This window comes from Choloepus didactylus, chromosome 7, assembly GCF_015220235.1.
Source record: "Choloepus didactylus isolate mChoDid1 chromosome 7, mChoDid1.pri, whole genome shotgun sequence".
Lineage (NCBI taxonomy): Eukaryota > Metazoa > Chordata > Mammalia > Pilosa > Megalonychidae > Choloepus > Choloepus didactylus.
In genome coordinates, this window is record NC_051313.1 from 109,429,326 (window position 1) to 109,453,472 (window position 24,147).

Consider the following 24,147-nt stretch of genomic DNA (forward strand, 5'->3'; position numbering starts at 1 on the left):
TCTAGGGCTTGGTAGAAACTGATTTGTCTCCTGGGCTGTCGCACGCATTTCTTTACTCCTGGAGCCAGGCTTGTGGCTGGCTGCCTGCAATCCCCAGGGTTCTCTTTGCAAATCCCAGGTCAATTCTAAACCCTGCCCTCTAAATCCTTACTATTGTTACTCACTGCAAGCTGTCTTTTCTCTCTTGTGGATTCCTAATCCTCTTTAAAACGATATATTTATAGTTCTGCAGCTCAGCAGTATTTATAGGGGCAGGTCATGGGCAATTGACCCACATGAAAAACCAGTCAAAGTTTAGATTCCTCAGCCAGAGGCTAAGTCAAGTTGTATTTCGTTCATACAATTTTTTTTTAACTTGAGCACAGGATCCTATCCTTCAGTCACTTTTAATGTTGCTTACATATCAATAAATACTGAGACACCGACAAGGATAACACTCCCTTCACACCAAGCCAGTTCAGTTAACAGAGCCACAGCTGCTGAGAGGCTTGTGTTGTCCTCAAGTGTGTTGAGATGGGAAAAAGGTTATCACTGGATCAGATGATTTCAAGGCCTCTTCTACTTCTAAATCCCGTCGTCTTATAACTTCATCAAATATCTGCTAATCTGGGTACTCTCAAAGGAATTAAAATGGGTTGTCTTGTAAAATTAAGGAGCAATAGCTCTCCTTAATCCAGCACTGTGTCCAGCACTTTGGTCAGTCACTCAACAAGTATTTGAGTTCTTTTTTTGTGCCAAGAACTGTTCTAGTATACTAGAATTCTGCAGCATACATGGCAAAGCCCATCTTAGTCTCTGGTGGAGAAGACAAATAATAGACATGCAAAAAAGATAATTTCAGTTGCAGTTAAGTGCTGTGAGTAAAATAAGATAATGTCAGAATTACTTGAGTGGCTACTTGAGAGAGGTTTGGAGAGAGCTCTCTGAAGAGGGGAGAATGTTGAGAAGGAGGCAGCCAGATGAGAATATGGGGGAATAGCAATCCAGGAAGGAGGAATATTAAATGATAAGGCCCTGAGTCTAGAGTGAGTTTGGTGGGCTTATGGGTGAGAATAGAGGGACATAAGGATAGAAGTAGGCAGGGGGTGCGGATCATGTAATGCATCATAGGGAGTGGGACGGAGTATGTATTTTATTCTAAGTGTAATAGGAAGCTATAGGAGGGTTTTGAATGGGATAGTGACAGGATCTGATTCATGCTTTAGAACAAGCTATTCTGGCTGCTGGGTGGTGGACTGTAAGGAGGGAAGTGGCAAGAGATGGCAGGGAGACCAGTGAGGGGTCTGCTGCAGTGGACCAGGTGAAAGATGCTGCTGCCTTAGAGTAGAGTTATAATAATGGAGGGGATGAGAAGCAGTTGGATTCAGATTTGGCAGTAGAGCTGACCAGGTGACCTACTAATAGATTGAAATGAAATCTGAGGGAAAAAACAGACCCAAAGATGATTCTTAGTTTTTATCCTAAGCCACTGAATAAATGGGGAAGCCACTACTGAAGTGGGGAAAAGTTGAGGAGGGATTTGGGAAGGAAATTGATAGTTTGGTTTGGGCCTTGCTAAGTTTGAGATGTGAGTATAGATGTCCCATAGGCAGTTGGATCTGGGAGTCAAATGAGAGCAGCTAGGGAGAGAGTGAAGGTAGACGAGAGAAGAGTATTGAGGACAAGCCAGGGAAGCAACAAGAGAGATTTAGTAAAGAGGAAGAGGTGTTGGCAAAGGAGATGAGCAGTCAGTGGGGTTGGAGTGAAATTAGGTGAGGGTGGGTCCTTGAAGCCCAGAGTGTTTGCAGAAAGAATTCACAGTTTGGTGAACTGTGATGAATCTGCTGACAGGTTGTATAAGAAAAGTGACTATGGCTTTGGCAAGACCATGTATGATCATGACTCTGATAGGTCATTGGTGAGCTCTATAAAAGCCTTCCCTGTGGAGTGATGAGAATGAAGGTCCAGTGGAGTACATTGAGGAGTGAATAAGTGTTGGTTTGTCTGTGAGGCAGCGAGTGGTGAGAGACGGAGTCAGGCCCAGAAGTGTACAAAACAATACACAACTCAGGAGGGGCAGTGTTGCCCCTGAGGTTAAAAGCAGACTCAATGGAATAATGGCTCATACAATCTTCTAAAATAATCAGTGCTCTACTGAACTATAGAGGTGAGTGTGGTTAAAAGGGGAAACTTTAGGATATAATAAAAATTAAAAGATAAAACATAGGCCTGTACAACACAGTGAATCCTGTGGTAGATGATGGACTGTAGTTTATAGTACAAGAATGTTCTTAAATGAATTATAATAAATGCACAATACTGATGCAAGGTGTTAATAATTGGGTAGTATATGGGGGGAAAATACACCTAATGTAAATTATGGATGACAGATAATAGTGTGATTTTAATCTTTCCCAAAAAATCATACCAAAAATATAAATACCAAAAATAAATGAATAATAATAAACCAAGCAGGGTTCTTGATTTCCAGGTTTTCTGATTTCTTGGAGGTATCATTTTTATATTGTATTGAAACAAATATGAATATGCAATATGATTTGAAAACAAATTTGCATATATCTTTAATATAAAAGTAAGAGACTTCCAAGATATTTTAGGCCATGCTCCCAGATCCCTCTCCCATGTTGGTTACTTTGGAGGAAAAGTAGGAAAAACACCAGCTCTACATGAGAATCTTCAGTGATGGGTATTGGGGGGAGGTATTTGTACCTTAAATCAGAAAATGAAAAACTTCCAAGACTCCAAGGCTTTATCTGTAATGGAGCTTCAGATAACGTGTGAAGGACTGAGCTAAACTTGGGACAGAGGCGCCCACTGGAGCCCTGCAGACCAGTAAAGCTGCTGCATCTTGCTAGACCCTATGGGACAGGAAAGCCCCAGCCCCTCAGCGGCTTCTATTTTATGGGCTGAGGTTTGGCCTCACCTCCTCCCTGGATTTCAGAGTCTCCTGTGTCTCTAAGATGTTCCCCCTGGAGCAGCGTGGTGCCAATTAAAGGGACAGGGAGGGAGTGTGAGATGGGAGGGTCCCAGCCCATCTTCCGAACTCTTCACTCCCCTCTGCGCCCTCTCAGTCTCCTCGCTTTCTCCATAGCCAGGATCTTCTGGGCACACTGAGTTGCTTGGTTGGCGTTGTGGGTTGAATTGTTCCCCTGCAAAGATCTGCTGAAGTCCTGACTCCCAGCACCTGTGAATGTAACTTTATTTGGAAATAGGGTCTTTGCAAATGTAATCAAGTTAAGATGAAGCCAGACTTGATTCGGTGGGCCCTAAATCCAGTGACTGTGCCCTTACAAGGAGGGGGTGATTTGGAGACACATGCAGACGGAGGGCGACCATGCAATGACAGGGGCAGAGACTGGAGTGGTGCCGCTGCAAGTCAAGGAAACCCAAGGATTGCCAGCAACCAACAGGAGCTAGGAAGAGGCGAGGAAGTATCCTTCCTTAGAGCCTTCAGAGGGAGCATGACCCTGCTGATGCCTTGGTTTCTGCCTTCCAGCCTGCAGAACTGTAGAGAACACAGTCCTGTTGTTTTTAGTAACCTAGATGTGATAATTTGTTGGCAGCTGAGGGGAGCTGGGCCGGGGTGGGGTGGGCAGGGGAGCTCAGCAGGCTGGAGGTCAGACCTTCCAAGGGAATCCTCTAATGGTCTTAGGGCAGCTTAGCTGCCCGGGAGCCGCCCCGCTGCCACCCGCCCCCTGAACTGCCTGTCACGATCAGTTGTCCAGGAGATGATGAAGAGGCTGGTTGAGAGAAGAAAAGGGAGGAAGAGAGCCATAGCCTAAGGAATCAAACAGCAGAGGCCCAGAGAGACGCAGACCCTCATTTCCTGACGTTCCACAGGGCTGGGATGGGGCAGCAGTTCAGCTGGGAGGAGGCGGGGGATGCCGGCGAGATGGACGTGGCCGAGCTCCAGGAGTGGTACAAGAAGTTCCTGGTGGAGTGCCCCAGCGGCACTCTATTCATGCACGAATTTAAGCGCTTCTTCAAGGTCACGGGTAACGAGGAGGCCACCCAGTATGTAGAAGGCATGTTCCGGGCCTTCGACAAGAATGGGGTAAGGCACTCTGCAGGGGAAGACTGGTGACCAGTCCCCCGGTGCACTTCTCATCCTTCTCATCCTCCCCTCTGCTCTTCTTTTCTCTCCATCCCCCTCACAACTTTCCAGCCTCAGTCCCCCAAACCCTTCTCTTCTCTCTCTCTATCCTTCTTCCCCTTCCTATCTTTCTTTCCCTCCCGTAGTCTCAGCTTTTACTGGACCCTCTTCTCTCATCTCCCCTGAGAGATGAAGGCAGGCTGGGCAGAAAAGCAGAGGGTCCAGGTCCTCTCTTTGTGTATTTTTGGCCAAGGCTCCACAGCCTGAGGACCTAGTTTTTCACACCAGAGCCCCTGTCACTCTAAACATCAGAAGCTGCTACAGAGCCATCCCAAATGGGACCAGCCATCTTGGGGCAGATGGTGAGCTCCCCCTCACTGGGGTCTTTCGAACTGAAGCTGCTCAGACTTTCCCCCATCAAGAATGCTGGAGGAGACTCCTGTGCTGGCTGGGAGAGTGGCTGGATTCTTGAAAATGTCCCTTCCATGTCTTCAAGTCATGTAACAGACTATGAAACCATTCAAACCACTGGGTTCCTTTCTGCCCTCCAATGGCTCCAGCTAAGAAGGTAATGAAAACTGACACCCCTTGATTATACAAAGTCACCCAGCCCAGCACCCCTGCATTCTTCTAAACCGCTAGATTTCCCTCAAATACTTATTTCTTGTGAGAGAGGGGACTGTGTTTTTGTTATTCCCAAGTAAACGATGAGAAAACTGGAGTAAAAGGCAGTAAGTTGATTCATCATGGTCATATACTCTTGGGTACTGACTCCCAGTCAAGTACTCCCACGTAGAAGGCAGTTTTTCCTTTTTAAAGTGAGAATTTTTTAAAAAGTTCAAATGTCATAAGAAAAGTAAATAGATAAATCAGGCCATATATGGGAAGACTCAGCATCACAAATTTATCAGTCCTCTTCAAATTCATCTAAAAATTCCATACAATAACAATTCAAGATCCAAACCAGATTAAGCCCCTAGTCTTATACTTCGTCTTATACTTATCTTGTCTTACAAATTAGCATATAGTATCATCCATTGCTTTTTTTCCTTTGTTATACAACTTAAATTTTTATATGTTTTCAAGTTCATAGAAAAGTTGCAAGAATAGTACAACTCCCATGTACGGCTTACCCAAATTTCCCAATTGTTTATATTTTTGCCTCATCTGTTTTATCGTTCATTCTCTGTCTCCATGTATATAGGTATGTATATATGTTTGTTTAGACAAAGATGAAGACATCTTGCCCTTTTGCCCTATGTATTTCAGTGTGTATGTCTTAATAATATTGCTTCAAGTAACCTAATACAATTACCAAAATCAGGAAATTTCACACTAATAACAATTCTATCTAATCTACAATCCATATTCAAATTTTGTCAATTCTTCACAACATGTCTTTTATGGCTTTTTTTTTTTTTTCTGATCATTTATTTGTCTAGTTTTCTTAGTCTCCTTTAATCTGGAACTTTATTCTCAGCTTGTCTTTGTCTTATGTTGATCTTGGCATTTTTGAAAATTGGAGGCCAATTATTTTGCAGACCGTTCCACAATTTGGGTTTGTCTAGTGTTTCCTCATGATTAAACTCAAGCTAGGCCCTTGCGGTAGGAATACCCCAGCAGTGATGTGTGTCCCTTCCAGTGCATATCAGGGGTACATGACGTCAGTTTGTCTCTTTTCTGGTGATGTTAACTTTAATTATTTGGTTAAGGGGGTTCCAGTTTTTCTCACTGTAAAGTTATGATTTATCCCCTTGGAATTACTAAGCATCATATAGGGAGCTGCTTGGAGACTACGTAAATATCCTGCCCCCACCCCCCAATTTTCCTCTACTAGTTTTGGCATCCATTGATGATTTTGCTAACTCCATCATTCCTTCTCTGTTGATTACTGAGTACTCTGCTGTAAGGAAGAGCTTTCCTAGAAGATGTTTTGAAGTTCATCCGTTGGGGTCTGAGCCTTCTTTCTTTTCCCACTTAGTCTCTCTCTCCAAAACCACACCCTGCTCCACTCCCCACATTGGTACACAATCTTTGTATCAGAGAATCTCATTTCTGGGTAACATCTCTAGAGTTAAAAACAAAAGCTCATATGTCAAAATCTGGGGTGACAGAAATGGGTTTGGTGGAGGCAAGCAGGTAGGAACACTTTGCCTGTATTACTCATCTCCCTTGGAACCTCCTCTTTGGTGTGGCCCTGCAATGAACTGGAAGGGAAGAAAGGGACGATCAAGAGAAAGGGTCATTTGGGATTCTTACATAACATGCATTGGGGTCAAGGCTGGTGCACAAATGCAGTCAAATTCAGGAGAAAGAGGGCAGAGAAGTCCACAGAGTGGATCCCACCCCCATCACTTCTGCTCCTACTCTTGAGCTGACAGAGGCTTTTCCATCACTCTTGGGCCTCTCTGCATAATTGAAGCTGACGAGACCCATGCATAGCAGACAAGATCAAGCCCAGCTGGAAAGTTACCAGAAATGGTCCTGGGATGTAAAGGACCCTCCTGGGTGAGATCACCTGTCAGGAAGGGTTCACTCTAGAAAGAGCCTCATATAAGGCAAGGGGTCATTGTGGAGACTAATGTGTTGGGAGGGTGTCGTGAGAACAGAAGATTCTGGACAAAGAATTTGGGAGAGCCTAGAGAGCTGGAGAATAGAGATTTGTTGGCAGTTTGGGGGTTGTTTTTATTTTCCTCCCCTTGGTGCTAGACACCTGGTTAGTTTTTTAGACAAAAATAGGCCTTGACTGGAGAAGGAAATTCTTCCAACTTGATGAACCGAAGAAGACGTATAGCTTTAAAGGCCCTGCCACTTGCTGGCTGGGTGGCCTTGGGCAGCTTAGTCATCCCCTGAGCCTCAGGTTCCTTCTCCATAAACTGGGAGATGATGCAGGTGGACCAGATGGTCCTGGCCAGCCATTTTGCATACATTCCCATACTCCATTCTCATTTAAAAGGAAACACAAGCACAATCTGTATAAGCTTAATAAATAATAACTATTAATAAAAACCGTTAAAGAAAAAGAACCACTACTAAGAATCCACCCTAAAAAAATTACCAGAGATATAAGAAAAAAATACAAATGCACAAAGATGCTCATCGTGTAATGTAGAAATAATAGAAACATGTTCAACAAAAGGGAATGCCCAGTATCCTCCATAAAATAGAAGTTATAGTTTTCAATAATTTTGAAAGACATGGGAAAATGTTAAATAAAAATCCAGATGCTAAATCCACAGAAACCACCTGACCTCATTTAGGTAAATAAAGGTAGGGGGACAGGAAACAGAAGGAACTATACAAAAGATATTGAATAAAACTCTTTAGGTGTTAGGGTTAGGCTAGTTTTATTTATTTTCTTCTTGATTTTCCCTTGTTTTTTGTTTTGTTTTGTTTTGTTGCACTATTTCCCCCATTTTATGCCGTTTTCTCCTGTTGCTCAAACTTTGTTCACTCTGTTACTCTGCAGTCTGAGGCTGGGGCTCCTGAGTGGCCTGACCCAGTAGGGCAGGTGTGCTCTGGACCAGCGATGTCATTTCTGATTACAAAGCCATGTGAATGACACTCTCCAGGGAGCAGAGGACTTAGATTTTTAATCTGAAAATCTGAGGTCCCAGCTCCGGAATAAGTGAGCTCCTGTACGTGGAGATACCTTGTGAAGCTCAATCTGAAACCCTGGGCCAGACTAACCCACTGCAGCCTCTTAGACCCTCACCAGCCTTACACCTCAAATTCATGTGAAGTGGAATTTCTCCTCCCCACTTCTCATTTGCTGTGTTTGAAATAATCGATGCTGTCACATTTCTGTACAAGGAAGGTTCAGCTTTCTGGTGAGAGTAACAGCGCATAGCCTTTGAAGGGGACCGTGTCCCTCCTCTTTCCTCTACCCAGTAATCACCTGTGCTGTCTCCCCCTTCCATCCCTGGTGGGGCTGGGGTGCGGGCCTGTCCACGAGAAGCCTAGAGGCTGAGCAAAATCTGGAGTCACTGTCTGTCCTTCTGCCCCAACCCAGGGTGTGCAAGCCTCCAACGGAAATGAGATCACGGAGGAAATTTTCAGTGCTAACATTGCTCCTATTCTCCTTTCAAAGCTACTTTCATCCCAAATTCAGATTAAGTCAGTCGTTTCTTCACTGATTCATAAATGTTTATGGGACCTGACTCTGGGCATAAGTGGCACTGTGTTAGGTCTGGACTAGAAAGAAAAACACTGTAAGCCCCTCCCTTTTCTCCAGGAGCCTATAACATAGTTAGAGAATAAGACACTCTCACAGAACTCACAGCAACACCAGTTAAGGACCAAAATGGGTAGTCTAGCTAGTACATACTGTGAACATCAGAAGGGGAGAGAAAGAGATCACTGTGGCTGAAGTGATTGGAGAAGGAGGGCTTCCTGGAGGCGGGGACCCTTCAGCTGAGCCTTGAAGGATGGTTAAGATTGGTAATCATGGAGAATGGGGAAGGATTCTCGGGATGGAAAACAACATGAGCAAAGAGGCAGGGGCCACACTGATGGCAAGGAAGGGGTACAGCCCTGGGTAGGCTCATACCTGTCACCTGGGGGGGGGGTGGCAATGGTCCAGAAGGGGCCTGAGCAGCTCCCACTCCCCAAGTAGGACAACACCATCGACTTCCTGGAGTATATGGCAGCCCTGAACCTCGTCCTGAGGGGCACCCTGGAGCACAAGCTGAAGTGGACCTTTAAGATCTATGACAAGGACCGGAACGGCTGCATCGACCGCCTGGAGCTGCTTGACATCGTGGAGGTCAGTGTCTCCGCCCGTGGGGCCCAGGACCTGGGGCCCTTGCTGCTGGGGCCCTGGCGTATAGCCACAGGCAGCTGAAGTAGGGGTGCTCCTGGGGCTGGGGCTGGGGAAGACTGAAATCATTCAGAGTGTGTTTTCTGACCACAGTGGAATCAAGCCAGGAATCACGTACAAAAAAATAACTGAAAAATCCCCATCTGTTTGGAAATTAGGCTATACACGTCTAATACCCCATGAATCAAAGAAATAATTACACACACAAACTAGAAAAGTATTTTAAACTGAACAATAATGAAAATACAACTTATTAAATTTGTGAGATACTGCTAAAGCTGGGCTTGGTGAGAAACATATAGCATTAAAATGTATTTATTAGAAAATAAGAAAATCAATGACTTAGGAAGCCACTTCAAGAAGGTAGAAAAAAAAGAAGAGTAAATCAAACCCAAAGAAAGTGGAAGGAAATAATAAAGAGCAGAAATCAATGCAATAGAACACAAATGCCCAAGAGATTAAAAAAAAAAAAGTCAACAAAACCAGAAGTCAGTTTTTTGAAAAGTCTAAACAAATGATATGCCACTAGCAAGAATGATCAGATGAAAGAAAGCACCTACTAGGACCAATACTCTGACCCTTAACCCGTGTTAGCCTAGTTAACCCCACAAGTGCACTGTGGAGTGGGGAGTGTTACCCCATTTTACAGATGGGGGAACAACCTCATGGAGGTTCTGGAGTTTGCCCTCATATCCCCAGGAAGCGCTGGAGCTGGATGAAACCCCAGGGGCCCCCAAGCACCTTTAGTGAGCGTCTGCTTTGCACCAGGTGCTGTGCTAGACGGTGAGGCCACGGAGAGCAAGAAGACACAGCTTCTGTCCTCAGAGAGCATCCAGTCTAGAAGGCCAGGACAATGCTCATATTTGTCTGCTTCTTCCCAGATTACACGGTGCTTTCCCATATTGCCTCATTTGGAGGGGAAGCAAGGCAAAGGAGAAACCTGTTTTTTTCTCTCTAGTCCATATTCCTGCATCTCCTCTCACTCTATTTCACACATTTACAGATAAATAAACATACTAAATTATCTTTTTCTCTCTGACTCTCAATTTCCTCCTCTGTAAAATGGAGTTGAGACCATGGGAGTCTTTCCAGCTTTAATCACAGTGGCTTGTGCATCCCCCACGGGAGCCTCTGGGTTTGGGCTTTCATGCTCACACAACAAAGGCAAGTGACCCAGGGAGGGCCGCCGGGCCAGGCCAGGAGGAGCCTTGGACAGGTCGGTTCTGATTTGGCTGTGGATCGTGTAGTCCTAAGACGAGCAGCCTGGGGAGGTAGTGCTGAAGGACACAGCCCTTGGGGGCTGCAGGGTCTGGGCTTTCTCTTGCAGGCGATTTTCAAGCTGAAGAAGGCCTGCCGGATAGAGATGGAGGCTGAGCAGCAAGAGCAGCTGCTCACGCCTGAGGAGGTCGTGGACAGAATCTTCCTCCTGGTGGATGAGAATGGAGATGGTAATGGGCAGAGCCGGCGGCGGGGAGGGCTGCCCACCATGCAGCACCCACTTTCTGGCTATGTGAGCTTGTCTGGGCAACCTCCCAACCATGAGTATCCTCCCCTGTGAGAGGGTGTGGACAGGATCACATGAAATAATGAGTGACTTCATTAGCACATAATGCTTGTAAGAGTGATTTAAAAACTCCTATAGGAGTCGCTGGTGCAAGCCAAGGGAGGGTAATGGGAAGAGTAGGAGCTTTGGAGTCAGGTAGGCAGGGATGATCCATTGAACCACTGGGCCTGGTCTCAGTTTCCTCATCTGGAAAATGGGGATAATAATAGTGGTTGAAAGGAATTCAGTGCCAGGCATAGGGAAGGCCTCCATCAAGGCTACTTGGGCTTGCCTCCCTGTAGCTCAATGCCCCAAGGGACAAAGTCGGGTTGGAACATTCCCCAGAAGAGCCCTCAAGAACCTCTCTGCTCCACTCAGCATTTCGGGGGTACCAGAGGGTGAAAGTAAAATCTCAACTCATCTGCAAAGCAAGCCCCTTTTGAGGTTCTCGGAGATTCCTGGAGAATCAGAGAATTGACAAGTCCCCGTCCTTAGGACCCGCAAAAAGGCTTTTGTACAAGAGGTATAGGCACACCTTAGGGAGAGGGTTCTCCTTCTGTCCTGACCCCCATTTCTTCCCCCTCCCCAAATGACCTCTCCTACCGCTTGCTCAGGCCAGCTGTCCCTGAACGAGTTCATCGAAGGCGCCCGTCGCGACCAGTGGGTGATGAAGATGCTGCACATGGACATGCATCCTGGCGGCTGGATCTCGCAGCAGAGGCGGAAAAGTGCCATGTTCTGAGGGGTCTGGGGCCCCAGAGGACTCCACAGTCCCCTCCAAGACTCCAGACTCACCCAGATTTTCAGAGGAGCCAGAGGGTCCCTGGCTTGCCTGCTCGTGCCCACTCTTACCTGGTGTGGACTTTGCCCTGTGCAGTGGGGAGGGGTGGGGGGAAGGGCTGCTGGGTCCAACTGGCCCCAGGGTGGTGAAGGGAACTGGGTCACTCTCCCCATTCAGCTGCTTCTGGGAGAACAACGACTTGGCTGGGTGATTGCAAGGTGCCCACAAATTTCAAGGTGGTTCCCAGCTGGAAGCAAGGACCAACTGAGGTGTGGGAGAGTCCCAGGGACCAAATCAGCAATGAGAACCCCCAAACTTACAGAGCGTGATGCAAAGAAGGTAGAGGGTAGGGGCTGGAGGGTGTTGAGTCTGAAGGCGTGGGGGGAATAAGAATTACACACCCCCCACCAACCCCCCACCCCAGACCCTGAGGGCTGTTCAGGGAGAGGGTCCTTGCCTCCTCCTCCCCAGAGAACATTGCAGCAAGGGAGGCAGAGGGCTGTGGTCTTCCAGCCCCTTGGAGATGTCGGCTGTACTTAAAGGGGCTGTTTCAGCTCTGCCCTGGTGCTACTCCCCCAGTCCCTGCTGCCTCCCCACACCCCTGGCACACACACATCCCCCACCACCACCACCCAGCATGGGTTCTCCACAATTCCTGCCCCCAGCTGAGTGTGTCTCCTTAAAAGATGGAGGAAACTGCCTCTGCCACCCCGGTTCCAGCAGCTACGGCCCAAGATGGGCCGTTTCTCCTCCCTAACCTTGATTGGACTAGATGAGCAGTTTTCAGAGTATTCGTTTTTTAGATGTGGCGTTCTTTTTGTTATATAAACTCTGTGTGTGACCGATACATATAAACTAGACCAAAACGGAGTCACTCCTATTGAAGGGGGTGTAAGGCACTCAGAACCCTCCGCAGGGGTACCTCTGAGAACACCATTTGAAAACCAGTGGCCCTGGTCAGCATTACCCCTGGGGGGTGATTTAAAGTAGTACCTGGATAAACATTTGCTTTCCGTTGATTAGAAATGTTTTTATGTTGATGTACAAAAAAATATAACCTATTAATACTGCAATTTCATGGGTATAATATTCACAAAAGTTTCCTTTAAAAATAAAATTTAGATAAAAAGCTAGTTGATTAAAAATATTAATACTAATCCAGGTGGTACAAAAATATGCCTAGATCTTGACGGTGGTGTGAGAATGAGATTGGGGAAATATTGTCCTGGACTGCATCCATATGAGGAAGCCCATAAGAAAGAAGGAGCAAAAGTTTCAACTCCCTGTTTTTTTCCAAGCTGCCCCTGGCATTTACCTCCACCTTCCTTCCTGTATGTTCTGAGGCCCTGACTGACTTCCCAGCCAGGGGTGGTCCAAGTAGTGCTGGGCAGAACCAAAATGAGAAAAGGGTACACTCTCATTCTCCTCCAGCAGGGTTCTCATCAACCTGTGTTTCATTCTCCCTTCCACCCATTGCATTTTATCCCTGCACCTCTTCACCCCCGACCCCCATCCAGCTGAAGTGAAGATTCAAAGCCCAGAAGAAAGAGCATATTTAAAACATTGGTCACAGCTGCTCCAGCCCCAGTGTCTTTCCCTAGTTTCCTAGAACAACCAAAGTATTTTTAAAGTTGGGGTGTACAAAGAAAGGGGGTGAGGCCCACCTAGTGTCAGGTGTCACTGCAGCAAGAGGGATTTAGGTTAGATCAGGAACAGTCAGGTCACTTGCCATGAGCAACAAGCCTCAGACCAGAGGGGACCCATGTGGCACCACATGCCACCACGGGGCCAGTGTGGGTAGTAGGAGGGGCTGGGGCAGTGATTTCTGAGTAAATAATGATTTCCTCAGGATAAACGAGGACTTTCTGCAGTACCAACCCTACCTTTCTGGCAAACATCAAACTTGACAGACCCTCCCAAAGGGGCCAAATGCTTGTTTGTGCACGTGCATGCTCTCACACACATACACGGCCATTCAATCATGTTTCAGATCTGTACTGCCATCAGAGCATTCCATCCTTATCTCCTTGGAAAGACTGTAAACTTCTTGAAGGAATGGTTTTCTCTCTTACTGCATGCTTCCTGAAACTGGGCACAATGACCCTTATTGTTTCAAAGTTTGTACAACTCTAAATCCTAAGGGATACCCATGATTTACACCTAAGTGAGCTCCTCCCCACATCCCACAGCCCATCCTCCACATGCACAGACACACACACCACACAGAATGCACCCCAGCCTCCCCACACACATCACTTTCTTCTTTGCATGCCACCCCCCAACACCTCTTTCATGTCCAAAGTCAAGGGTCACCTCTGTGATGCCAGGTCTGAGTCAGACTTGCCCACAGTTCCCTGTGCTCCTCCAGAAACTGGTTCAAAATACTTCTCTTGGTACATTTTATTACAACAGTGCTTGTTTATGAGTTTCCCCATTAGCCTGTGAGTTCCTTGAGGATGAGTACTGTCCTCTTCTTTGTATGTCCAACATCTAGCATCAGTACATTGTAGGTGTTCAGTAGTACTTGTCGAAGGGAGGAATAGATCAACACAGCCACACACGATGGCTCCGGGCCCCTGGGGGTGAGATGGGTGTGTGACTGCAGCACCGGGAATGAGGCTGTGGCCACCGAATCTGTGGGATTCCACCAGAGTTCTGGGAAATCCCAGCTCTGTGCTCCCTTCTCCCCTATGAGTTTTCACGTCTAGAAGCAGTTGGGACTGAAGAAGCGCAGAGGGAAAGCTGGGAAAGGCTGGATGAGGTACCAGGAGGAGCAAGGGAGGGGCCTGAGGGCAAAGGGGTGCTCCGTGAAGAGTTGCCCCCAACAGGGAGCAGTCATCACCAGCTGAGTCACCCAGCAGGTCCAGGAACCATCCCTCGCTGTCCCCTGCTCTGGGCTCGCCACCCCTGCCCTTCTGCTGCCACCGTGCACCCCAAAGAGGCAAGCTGAGCCCTTGAGTTCAGTAGAATCTGTCTAGTATTAAAACAACAATGACTCCAGGCATCAACCCCCACCCCCACCCCCAAATACAGAAGCAGCTGGACCGTGGGCTCAGCCGGCTGCCTCGGCTGCCCCCGCTGCCCCATCACCAGCCCCCGGCTCATCCTGCTCGCCATTCTGGAGCCTGCGCACAATGCGGGTAAGGTCCAGGCTTCGTGTCAGTGTGTCCAGGAGCATCTGGTCCTTCTGGACGCCCTCCATGAACTCCTCCAGGGAGAGTTCCCCTGGGGTAGAGAGAAAGGAGTCATGGGAGGTGGGGGGAGGGGGTGTTCACGGTCTGGACTCCTGCAAGGCACTGGGCAGAGGCAACGGTGGGGCAAGAGGCCCGTGAGTGGAGCAGGCTGAGGGACCCAGAGCCAAGGGCTGGTCCAGGGGCCCTGGAAAGCCAAGTGTGAGGCTGGGGCAGAGGAGGGTGGAGGAGATGACTGGCGGAGGGCCCTCTGTGCCTCCTGCTCCCCTCCTGCCCCTCTCCCCTGGTGCCCCCACCCCTGCCACCTCACCATCCCCATTGACGTCAATCTTGGAGAACACTGTATCCGTGAACTCCTCCGCAGTCATGGTTGAGTCGCTGCATGGGTTAATGGCTCGAATGGCCTGGAAGGAAAGAAGGGGCAGAGTGAAGGGACCCCTCCTAAATTCTGTCTCAGTGGCAGGGGCGAGGGCAGTGAGAGCTTGTTTGGCTCCCAACGGCAGGGACAAGAGTGGACTTAAAAAGTATACACATGAGTAAACTGAGGCCCAGCAAGGAGAATTGACGTGGCCACCTGGTGAGGACCAGCGCTGCCACCGGGACCCCCCGGTCTCAATCCTGTTCCCTTCTGGGATTACAATTCTACCCAACCCCACGGCTCCCAGCTCCCACCCCGGCCGCTGACCCCGCCACCGGCCCGGCCCTCTGCACCTGGAGTTACCCGGATGATGGTGAGAAGCTCGTCGCGGTCGATGCATCCGTTGCCATCGACGTCGTAGAGCTTGAAGTACCAGCGCAGCTTCTGTTCCACCTTCCCCTTGAGGACCAGGCTGAGCGCCGCCACGTACTCCATGAAGTCGATGTAGCCGTCCTAGGCGAGGGGCGTGGCCGCCGTGAGCCCCGCCCAGGGCCCGCCCACCCCAGCTCCGCGCCCCGCCTCTTCCAGGGCCCCTCGCACTCCGCCCCGCCCAGGGAGCGGACAGACCCCAGGACCCGCTGCAGGGAGCCCAAGGTCCCTGGTGGTGCGGCCAGGGGAGGTCATGTCCGCCCCCGCCCCGCTCCCCACCCCCATCCATCACCCGGACGCCTAGCACGGCCCACCCTGCCTGCCCCCGAAGGCTACCGATCAATCCCCATAAACCAACCCCCACCGGGGCGCTTTGGCTAACACTATCTCTTGGAAGCCATCTCTTCACGGGCATTTTGGTTCTAGAGGTAGCTAGAACCAAAACAGTGGCTGTTTCCTTGTCATTTTCAAACTTGAGCCCTTCCCGTTAGGAGTGGGAGAGTGTAAGTGGGAGGAGGAACTGAGCCCCGGGGGATGGGGAGCGTGCTTTGAGTGAGCCCTTCGGAGTTCCTGACTTGGTCCAAGGAGCTGGAGTAGGGTCAGGGATTTTACAACAGAGGCAAAGAGCACCTTTCTCAGTCTTTCCTTATTCTTCCAACTTTACTGAGCACCTACTAGTGCCTCGTGCTGTGACTGGTTGTGAGGATTCCAGATTCAGTGAGATAAGAATCCTGTCCTGCTGAGACCTCAGTGTTGGGGACCACAGGATTGAATCCCGGCTCCACCTCTTCAAGCCGCGGGATGTGGGGCAAAGGGTTTAATGTATCTCTGGCCTTCGATTTCCTCATCTACAATAATAATGATAGTACCAACCTCATAGGGTTGTTGTGGCATTAAATGTTTTCATGTGTGTAAAGCACTCAGAACACTGTAAACCCTCAATAAATGTTAACTATTATTATTATTTCTACTATTATTATAAAGAGCTCTCAACGCCATCGTGATGTATATTCAGCAATAAGGTATCTGTCTTGGAGGGGTTGTCCAGGGGGCACCAGACATTCTTGCAGTGAAGCCAGGGTCCCCCAAATGTTCGCTGGGCCAATACTCTGCCTGGAAAGCAGGGAGCCCTGGAGATGGCTCCACCACCCCACGCCAAACGGAGTGAGGCTGGAAAAAAGAAGCCTGTGTCTTTCAGAGAAGCTGAGTGCTATAAGGAAAGGAGCACTGGACTGAGAGCACGTGCTCTTGGATTCCAGCTGCTGTCCCTCTGCTTACTCACAACCATGACTGTGGAACCCGGAAGTTACCAAGAGGCAGATTTGGGATCAATACAAAGAACTCTTTAACAGGTAGAATTGGCTGTGGTGGAAGGACCAGCCTTGTGTGATAATGAGCTCCTTGTCACTGAAAGTGTGCAAGCAGAGGCTGGAGCACTGCTTTAGGAATGTGGCAGAGGTTGGGCAGGATACCCTTTGGTTCTGCACCCGCCTTTGGCCTTGAGCAAGGCTCCGAGCCCCACAATGGGTATCATGATCATAGTGAACCCACTTTCAGGGGCTTTCACACACCCCTTGATTCATTTGATCCCTGCCCAACCCACTTGCCAGGGTAGTTGTGGGAATGGAGTGAGGCCTCTATGCAAACAATGCTTGGATAAGCAAGAAAACTGCCAAGGGAGGTTTCCTCTGGGGGAAGGAATACATGGGTGAGGATACTTTTTCCTTATGTTTTTTATTTTTCCATATTTTAGGAAATTTTTACAATGAGCTGTATTACTTCTGTAATTAAAAAAAAAAAAAAAGGTAATGGCCTAAAAGAGGTAATGGAGAAGATATAGGCTTTTGTACCAGAAAGACCTGAGCTACCTCTCAAGAGAAGTGTGACCCTGGACAAGTTACATTGTAACCAAGAAGTTAGGATTTAATAAATGGTTATGATTATTGAATCATTATGTAGATACTTATTTGTACTTTCTGGTGTATTAGAGTGGCCAAGAGAAATACCTGCAATTTCTGAACTGTAATCCAGCTGCTTCTCTGATAATGATTGTATAACTATATAGCCTTTACCTTGTGATTGTAAAAACCTTATGACTGACCCTCTCTTGTACCCCCTTATCCTGTTTTCAACTTTAGTCTTATGATCACTAAAGAAATCCCCTAATGTTTATTAATGAAGGGCCTCAAGTCAGCCCAGAACTAACCCACCCCAATTCCAAAGCTATCTTGCTAGACAAAGCTGGATTTAACTAAAATGGGCCCACATGACATGTGCAGTAGCTTAAACTTTAACCTGTAAGTGACCTATACCTCATTATAATACTAAAAATCATGCCCATCATCATATTAAGGCTGCCATGTTCTTACATTCTGACTAAGCATGTAATCAATCTGCACCTGCTCAATAATTAGATCATCTCTAATCTTGTCATCTTGAGCCATTGTGCTCATTATCCTTAAACCTGCCCATCTTTTGATACTGTAAAATTATCAGAGTTACTGAAGTTCAGGGAGACAGATTTTCAGGTTGATAGGCCAGGTGATCTCCTGCTTTATGCTTAGCAATAAACTCTTTTTCTCTTTGAAACCCCGGTGTCTCAGGAATTGGTCATTTGAACACATCGGGCAGAGAACCCACCGCTTTTGATGGATATCAACGTGATCTTCTTGAACCTCCATTCCCTCATCCTCATCAAGAGGGAAGTGACAATGTGTACTTTTCAGGATTGTGGTGGATGAGGTTCAATAATAATAAATGCTTCCTGTGCTAATTACTGTAAATAATTAGTGCTTCCTGTGCTAAGTACTGTACTCATTTAATCTCACACCACCCAGAAGATGGGCATTTTTGTACCCCATTTTCAAATGAGAAAACTGAAGTTGAGAGAGGTCAGGCCACTCAGCTAATGAAAGACAAAGCCTTGCCTAGAAACTGGGTCTCCTAAATTCTGCACCAGCATACAAATGTGTGAATGGAAGATTTACATTGATTTGTGTGCACCTGTGTGATTGCCAGGCACAGCCAAGCCCAGGCAAAATTTTGAAGTACACAAAGCATATGTGCGACTCTCAGGTCATACTCTTTGCTCACACTGCTGAGGTCCCCACCCTGCCCATCTGGTGCAGCATCCCAGGATACAGCTGCCTTCTAACTCAAGGGTTAGCAAACTTTTTCCATAAAGAGCTAGGGAATAAGTTTTCAGCTTTGAAGACCCTACAGTCTCTGCTACCAATGCTCAACTCTGCCATAGCGGCTTGAAGGCAGCCACAGACAATATGTAAATGAAAGGGCATGGCATGTTCTAATAAAACTTCACTTACAAAAATGGGCCCGCAGTCTCTAGTTTGTGCACCTCTGTTCTAACTCCTCTCTGCATCAAAACTTGTTTCTTGTTTTTTGTTTTTTGTTTTTTTTTGTTAACAATTGGTCAATCTGCTAAACTGCTCTGTGCTAATGACATTGGGTCGGGACAATGCAGCCCAAGTGTGATTGCGTAGCATCGGTGCATATGAGAACTTCAGGCGTTAGCAAGACATTCTTCATTTTCATAATCATGTGTTTCAATTAATGCATATTATAAAATACATAGCTAGCCCATAAAACTCATGATCTCTCATATATTCATTCACTCATACCTAATAAATACAAATATTTATGAAACGCCTACCATGTCCCAGTCACTGTTCTCGGTTCTGAAGATATAGTAGTGAACAAGACAGAACAAAATCCCTGCCCTTGTGGAACTCATACTCCAGCAGCAGGAGACAGACAAGAAGCATAATGTTTAAATCACCACTAAAGTATTAGAAGGTGAGAGGTGCCCCAGAGCACTAGAAAGGACAGGGGTGGGGGCAGTCCCAGTTTTAAATAGGGTGGCCAGGGCGGCTGTTAGCAGGAAGGAGACATTGAGCAGAGACTAGTAGGAGGGAAGGGTGAGCCACGCACGCAGCACTCTGGGGAAGGAGGCCCCAGGCAGCACAAGGGCCTAAGGTGGGGGGGTGGGGGGCGGTGCATGGCGTAGCCTAGGAGGCCAGATTAAGTAGAAACAGGAGGTTGAAAGAGAAGGATCAGTACAGGCGGTACTTGGATGTGACAAAAATTGAAGTGATGGCATACAAATGACTCAGATTAGGCGAATACAGGGTTGATGGGTTGCCCCTCCCTGGCATCCTAAGTGTGATTTTTACTGGGCCTTCTGGAAACATCTTGACCCAAAGAGTGAGTTTTCTTGGAAAGTGAGAAGACAAGATATTTTAGTGTGCTTGGGGTAAGGGAGTGGGGTGCAACCATTGATTCCTCCCTTCTCCTTGTTCAGGAGTTATTATTTGTCTGGGAACATTTTGGGGGTCCACCGTGATGACACCACTGCTCCTGGTCTCCATGCCACAGGCTCCAGAACTCTGCTCTGCCTGCCCCCCCTTCCAGGAAAGCCCTCGGGCCCCAGGATGCTGCCCTTGAGGCTGGAACTCAAAGCTCATAATCTGCTTTGGCCCTTAACCCCCAATATTAGTGAGTTTTAAATAGCCTCTGAGCCCCACCTGTCCCTGACAGCTCTGCCTGCAGCAGAGTTGGGCCCTGTGGGCAGTGAGGGGATCCAGGAAGCTGTGAGCAGCCTCTTCCCAGCCCGCAGCGGGCACAGGGCAGCGCGTGCTTCTTCACGTCCTCACCCTTTCGACAGACGGCCACAGTGGGGGCCAGCAGGGGTGGGGAGCCAGGTGTGGGGACTAGGTTCTTTTACCATTACATCTTGGCTGCCTTGCTCCAATTAAATGGAAAACTTTCCTTTCAGATCCAACAAACATCTTAACTGTTGCTTCTAACATCTATGACAGATACAGGTGAATAAGCTGAAGCTGAGCAGGATGGGCTCAAGGTAATCTTGCTGATGAAAGCTGGGGACCCAACTCCTTATTCCTAACTCCTCATTTAGTGTCACCTCTAGCTTATCAGGAATTCATTGCCCAATGGGTCCAGGTGGTTCCCTGGGGGAGACAGATACAATTTGACCACTGTGTGGACCTTTCAGACTCACTTGATAAAACATAAAACTGAGGTCACAGGGAATTTTGGAGTTGAGAATAGCATGGATTCCCCCAAAGCCCATATAACTCTGCCGGTCCCCAGTTCCAGTGTCCACAGAACATCATGGGTGACCTGAGCACCGCAGTCCTGCCCATCCCAGGCCAGCCGGGGCTGCCTTCTGCCCCGCCCCTCCTCCTTCCGCCTCCATGTGGGCATCACAGGGTCTGTGCAGAAGCACCGTGGACAGCGCCAAGCACATGCTAGGGGTTGGATATGACTAGCTTGTAAGGGTCCTGTCGCAGGATGAGACCTCCACTGAGGACTCTGATAACGAGGACACTGACTCCTCCTCTCTGTGCTGCTCTCTTATATCACTTGATGCTTTTTGTTCTGATAGTGAAGAACCAGTTATTCCTTCTGATATAGAAGCATATTTATCAGAACTTTTATCCCAAAACACTCAAGTACAATTTCCAAATAACTGGATCAGATGATTCATATTCTTCAAGTCCTATATTAGAAGATTATACTGAGGGAGAAGCTAAACACTTAAAAGCTGCAAATATTTTCAAGAAAGCAGAAAGCTCTTCTCAACCTTCTTAGATACAGATAACATGTAACCATCTGGTCCTCTATGTAAAAAGAAAACAGGATGGGGCTGTAGCTGTTACTTCAATCACAGATAAGTTGTAAGTAATGGAGCAAGGCTAATACAGTTTCAATCAAATGTATGCTCATCAACATAATGTAATGGCTTAACTAATCATAGAATGAAATAAGAAAACAATATTAATAAGTTAGAGATAAGTAATTATAATCTCTTTTCTAATTTTTAGATTTTATATAAGTAAAAGTATGTTATATTGCTCTTACAGAAGTCATAGCTTTATTAGTAGGAATACTATCAGTAAAGTTTTGCAAACATTCAAGGCTAAGTCTCCGATAACACTGTGGATATCCTCCTTTAACCTTGATTCACTCATGGTTCACAATGCATAGTTTACCACTGGTGTTTCAACTGTAACACTTAATTAAATGTACTTTAAATCAAAAATGCTATAAATATTTTGTAACTTAGAAAAGGAGGAGCTCTCTGAACTCCGGTCCAGCTGCGTCTGGAGGGGCAGGGGCTTCCAGGCTTGGTAATGTGTCAATTAATTTTTACATTTTAAACTTGTTCCTTTTACCTTAAGTGCTCCTTTAGTAAAAATGTTTTGAAGTTGAATTCTTGTCTTGAGTGCTCTTTACTTTTAAACTATTTTCTGTCCCTATACTCTTAATTGAGTGGGAGGTTACTTGACGAAACCCAAACTGAATCACGACTTGATGAGGCTCAGGCCTTTTCTAACAAAGATCATTAAGTTTGAGGTGTAAAAAAACGAACCCGTTATAGTCCACACACATTTTGTAGTTAACTGAGACGTACACAAGGAAGAAGCAGAGGAAACCATTACATTCAGCTTCCGATTACCCTTATTTATGGACCTGTCTTCCCCTAGAAAGTGAGGGCAGGGACAGAGTCTGATTCCTTTCTGAATCCCCAGTGCCTGATTCCCAGGAGGTGCTCAGCAGACATAAGATAAAATGAATCCCTCTGTCGAAATTCCACCTCTCAAATACATAACTGTATATACAAAGTCACTCCTCCAGCAGACCCTTCTGGGAACATGCCTTCTCCTGTCCAAGGCCCCCTGCTCACCTTGTTGAAGTCAAAGGTCTCAAACATCTGCTCCACATACTGGTTGGCTGACGGGCTCAGGTTCTTGAGGCCGAAAAACTGGCGGAACTCGTAGAGGGTGAGCTGGCCAGAGGGGCACTCGGTCATGAACTTCTTGTACCACTGATGGCACTCGGTGCTGCTCAGATCCTCCACCGTCTTTCCCTCCATCACGTTGCCCATCACCCAGGCCTGCGAGAGGCTGGCGCCCAAGATGCAAACGTCCTGTTCCTAGCCGCACCCTGTTTTGTCCCTCAAAACCTGGGCGCTAGCCTCCCACAGGCCTGAGTCCTCCGGTTCAGAGCAAAGAAGGACCTAATGAATCAGACGGTTCAGGGAAATGTTGGATGGAGATTAGCAGGGGTGGGTTGGGGAGAGGCAATGGAGGGCTGTGCAGACCCACACCCGAATCCAGGGGATGCCAGAGAACTGGTGTTAAAAGTCCCCACTAAATCCTTGGCAGCCCACAGGGACTGCACCCTGGGGGAGAGGGGTGAAAATAGAACAAAGCTGAGGAGGAGAGGCCCAGGATTACAGCCTTCAGCTCTGACAGGTGAGAGGATTTGCTTACCCAGTTTGCAATCTCCTAATCCCTTCTTACCTGGCAAAGTGGGTGGCCAGCCAGAGGCTGTTCTGATTCCATGACCACCCTTTCCTTCTCCTGCTTGTTGCTGGCTTTGGGCAGGCACACACTGCCTTGTTCCCACCCTCAGGCATATAACTGAGGTACATATGAGATAGAGCTGCTTCCTTTTGCAGAGCTGGGCCAACTATGGGCTTCTGGCAAGGCCTCTGGGATGTCTACTCTCTGGCCACAGACTTTAAACTTGGCTCATTTACGGAACTGCCATTCGGATGCATTTAGCCAGATGTCACTGAGCAACCGAGCCAGTGCTTGACCCACTCTGCCCCTTCCCCTTATTTCCCTCCCTCCATTATACGGGGGCCATGCCAGCTCACCTAACTCAGCCAGAGGGAACCACTACCCACATTCCTGCTTTCCCCAGAAGCACCTTGGAACTTGTTCAAGTTATGCACTAATAAACAAACATAAAATTATCCTTTATACTTGAAGAGGGGACACCTTTTTCTAAAACATAGAAAGACGCCATATGGGCTAGCCAAGATCCGGACACGGGTGTTTCACAGAGACCTTGGGGGCCAAAGGGGCTCAGGCCTGGGTGTGAAGTCACCTTCTCTGTGATCTTGCGGAGAGCACTTTCCCTCCAGGTCTCAGTTTCCCTTCTCTCCTGAAGGACTGGGCAATGTCTTCTGCCTCTGGGCCTCCAGCTGTTCTCACTGGGTCCCACCCCACAATAAAACTGGTCATCACCCATCCCTCAACTTCACACCCTGCTACTCTCTGCCAAACCAAATCAGAAGAGAGGGTGGCTGGAAGAGAGTGATTCAGGCCTCCACCCTTGCCCCGTGCAGGGGCCATGCAGTGACATGTTGAGTCACATCCTTCTTCTGTTCACGCTCCCCCAGTGGCACCTACCTCACTGGGACTAAAAGCCAACGTTCTCAACAATGGCTTTCCAGGAGCTATATCACCTGCCCCCACTCCATCACCACTCTGGTCCCATCTTACTGCTCCCCCTTGCTCACTCTGCTCCAACCACTCTGGCCTCCCTGATCTTCCTCCAGCATGCCAAGCCCACTCCTGCCCCAGAGCCTTTGCACTCGCTGTTCCCTTCACCTAGAATGCTAGTCCCATAAATCCACAGGTCTCGTTCCTTGCCTTTTTTAGGTCTCTATTCAAATGCCAGCTTCTCATTGAGGCCTTCTTGTTTAACACTATACTGCTGCCCCAGCATGCCCTGACCACATTTTCTGGTTTAGTTTTCTCCATGACATTTGCACATCCAACATATTATAAGTTTTACTTAAATATATATGTACAGTTTGCCTCCCCCCACTAGGGGAGCTCCATGGGAGCTTCCTTCCACAAAAGAAGGGGTTCTCCCCTGTTTTGTTCATCTCTGGGTCCCAAGTGCCTAAAACTGTGCCTGGCACATAGTAGATGCTCATGAAATATCTGTTGAATAAATGGAAAGCACTTTGAAAAGAGTAAACTCTAGATTACTGCCATAAGGAATTTTTATCATTATGCAAACCCATCTGAACTCCCAGGACAGGGGCCTTCCTTGCAGCTGTTGCTGACTGGCTGTGTGACCTTCCCCTCCAAGCC

General features: G+C 47.6%; 2 protein-coding genes across 2 annotated transcripts; one reads left to right on the plus strand and one right to left on the minus strand.

Annotated features, from left to right (window-relative positions):
- The first annotated feature begins 3,847 nt into the window (after window positions 1-3,847).
- GUCA1B (guanylate cyclase activator 1B) lies at window positions 3,848-11,323 on the plus strand. The gene is made up of 4 exons (XM_037844788.1): window positions 3,848-4,054; window positions 8,709-8,858; window positions 10,240-10,360; window positions 11,070-11,323. The coding sequence occupies exons 1-4, from the start codon at window positions 3,848-3,850 to the stop codon at window positions 11,195-11,197; spliced, it is 606 nt and encodes a 201-aa protein (XP_037700716.1). The 3' UTR covers window positions 11,198-11,323.
- Window positions 11,324-14,288: 2,965 nt separating this feature from the next.
- LOC119540445 (guanylyl cyclase-activating protein 1) lies at window positions 14,289-22,147 on the minus strand. The gene is made up of 4 exons (XM_037844591.1): window positions 21,939-22,147; window positions 15,149-15,298; window positions 14,738-14,831; window positions 14,289-14,461 (listed from the first exon to the last, which is right to left on the minus strand). Exons 1-4 carry the CDS (start codon window positions 22,137-22,139, stop codon window positions 14,289-14,291), a joined length of 618 nt encoding a protein of 205 aa, XP_037700519.1. The 5' UTR covers window positions 22,140-22,147.
- Between the last annotated feature and the right edge of the window lie 2,000 nt (window positions 22,148-24,147).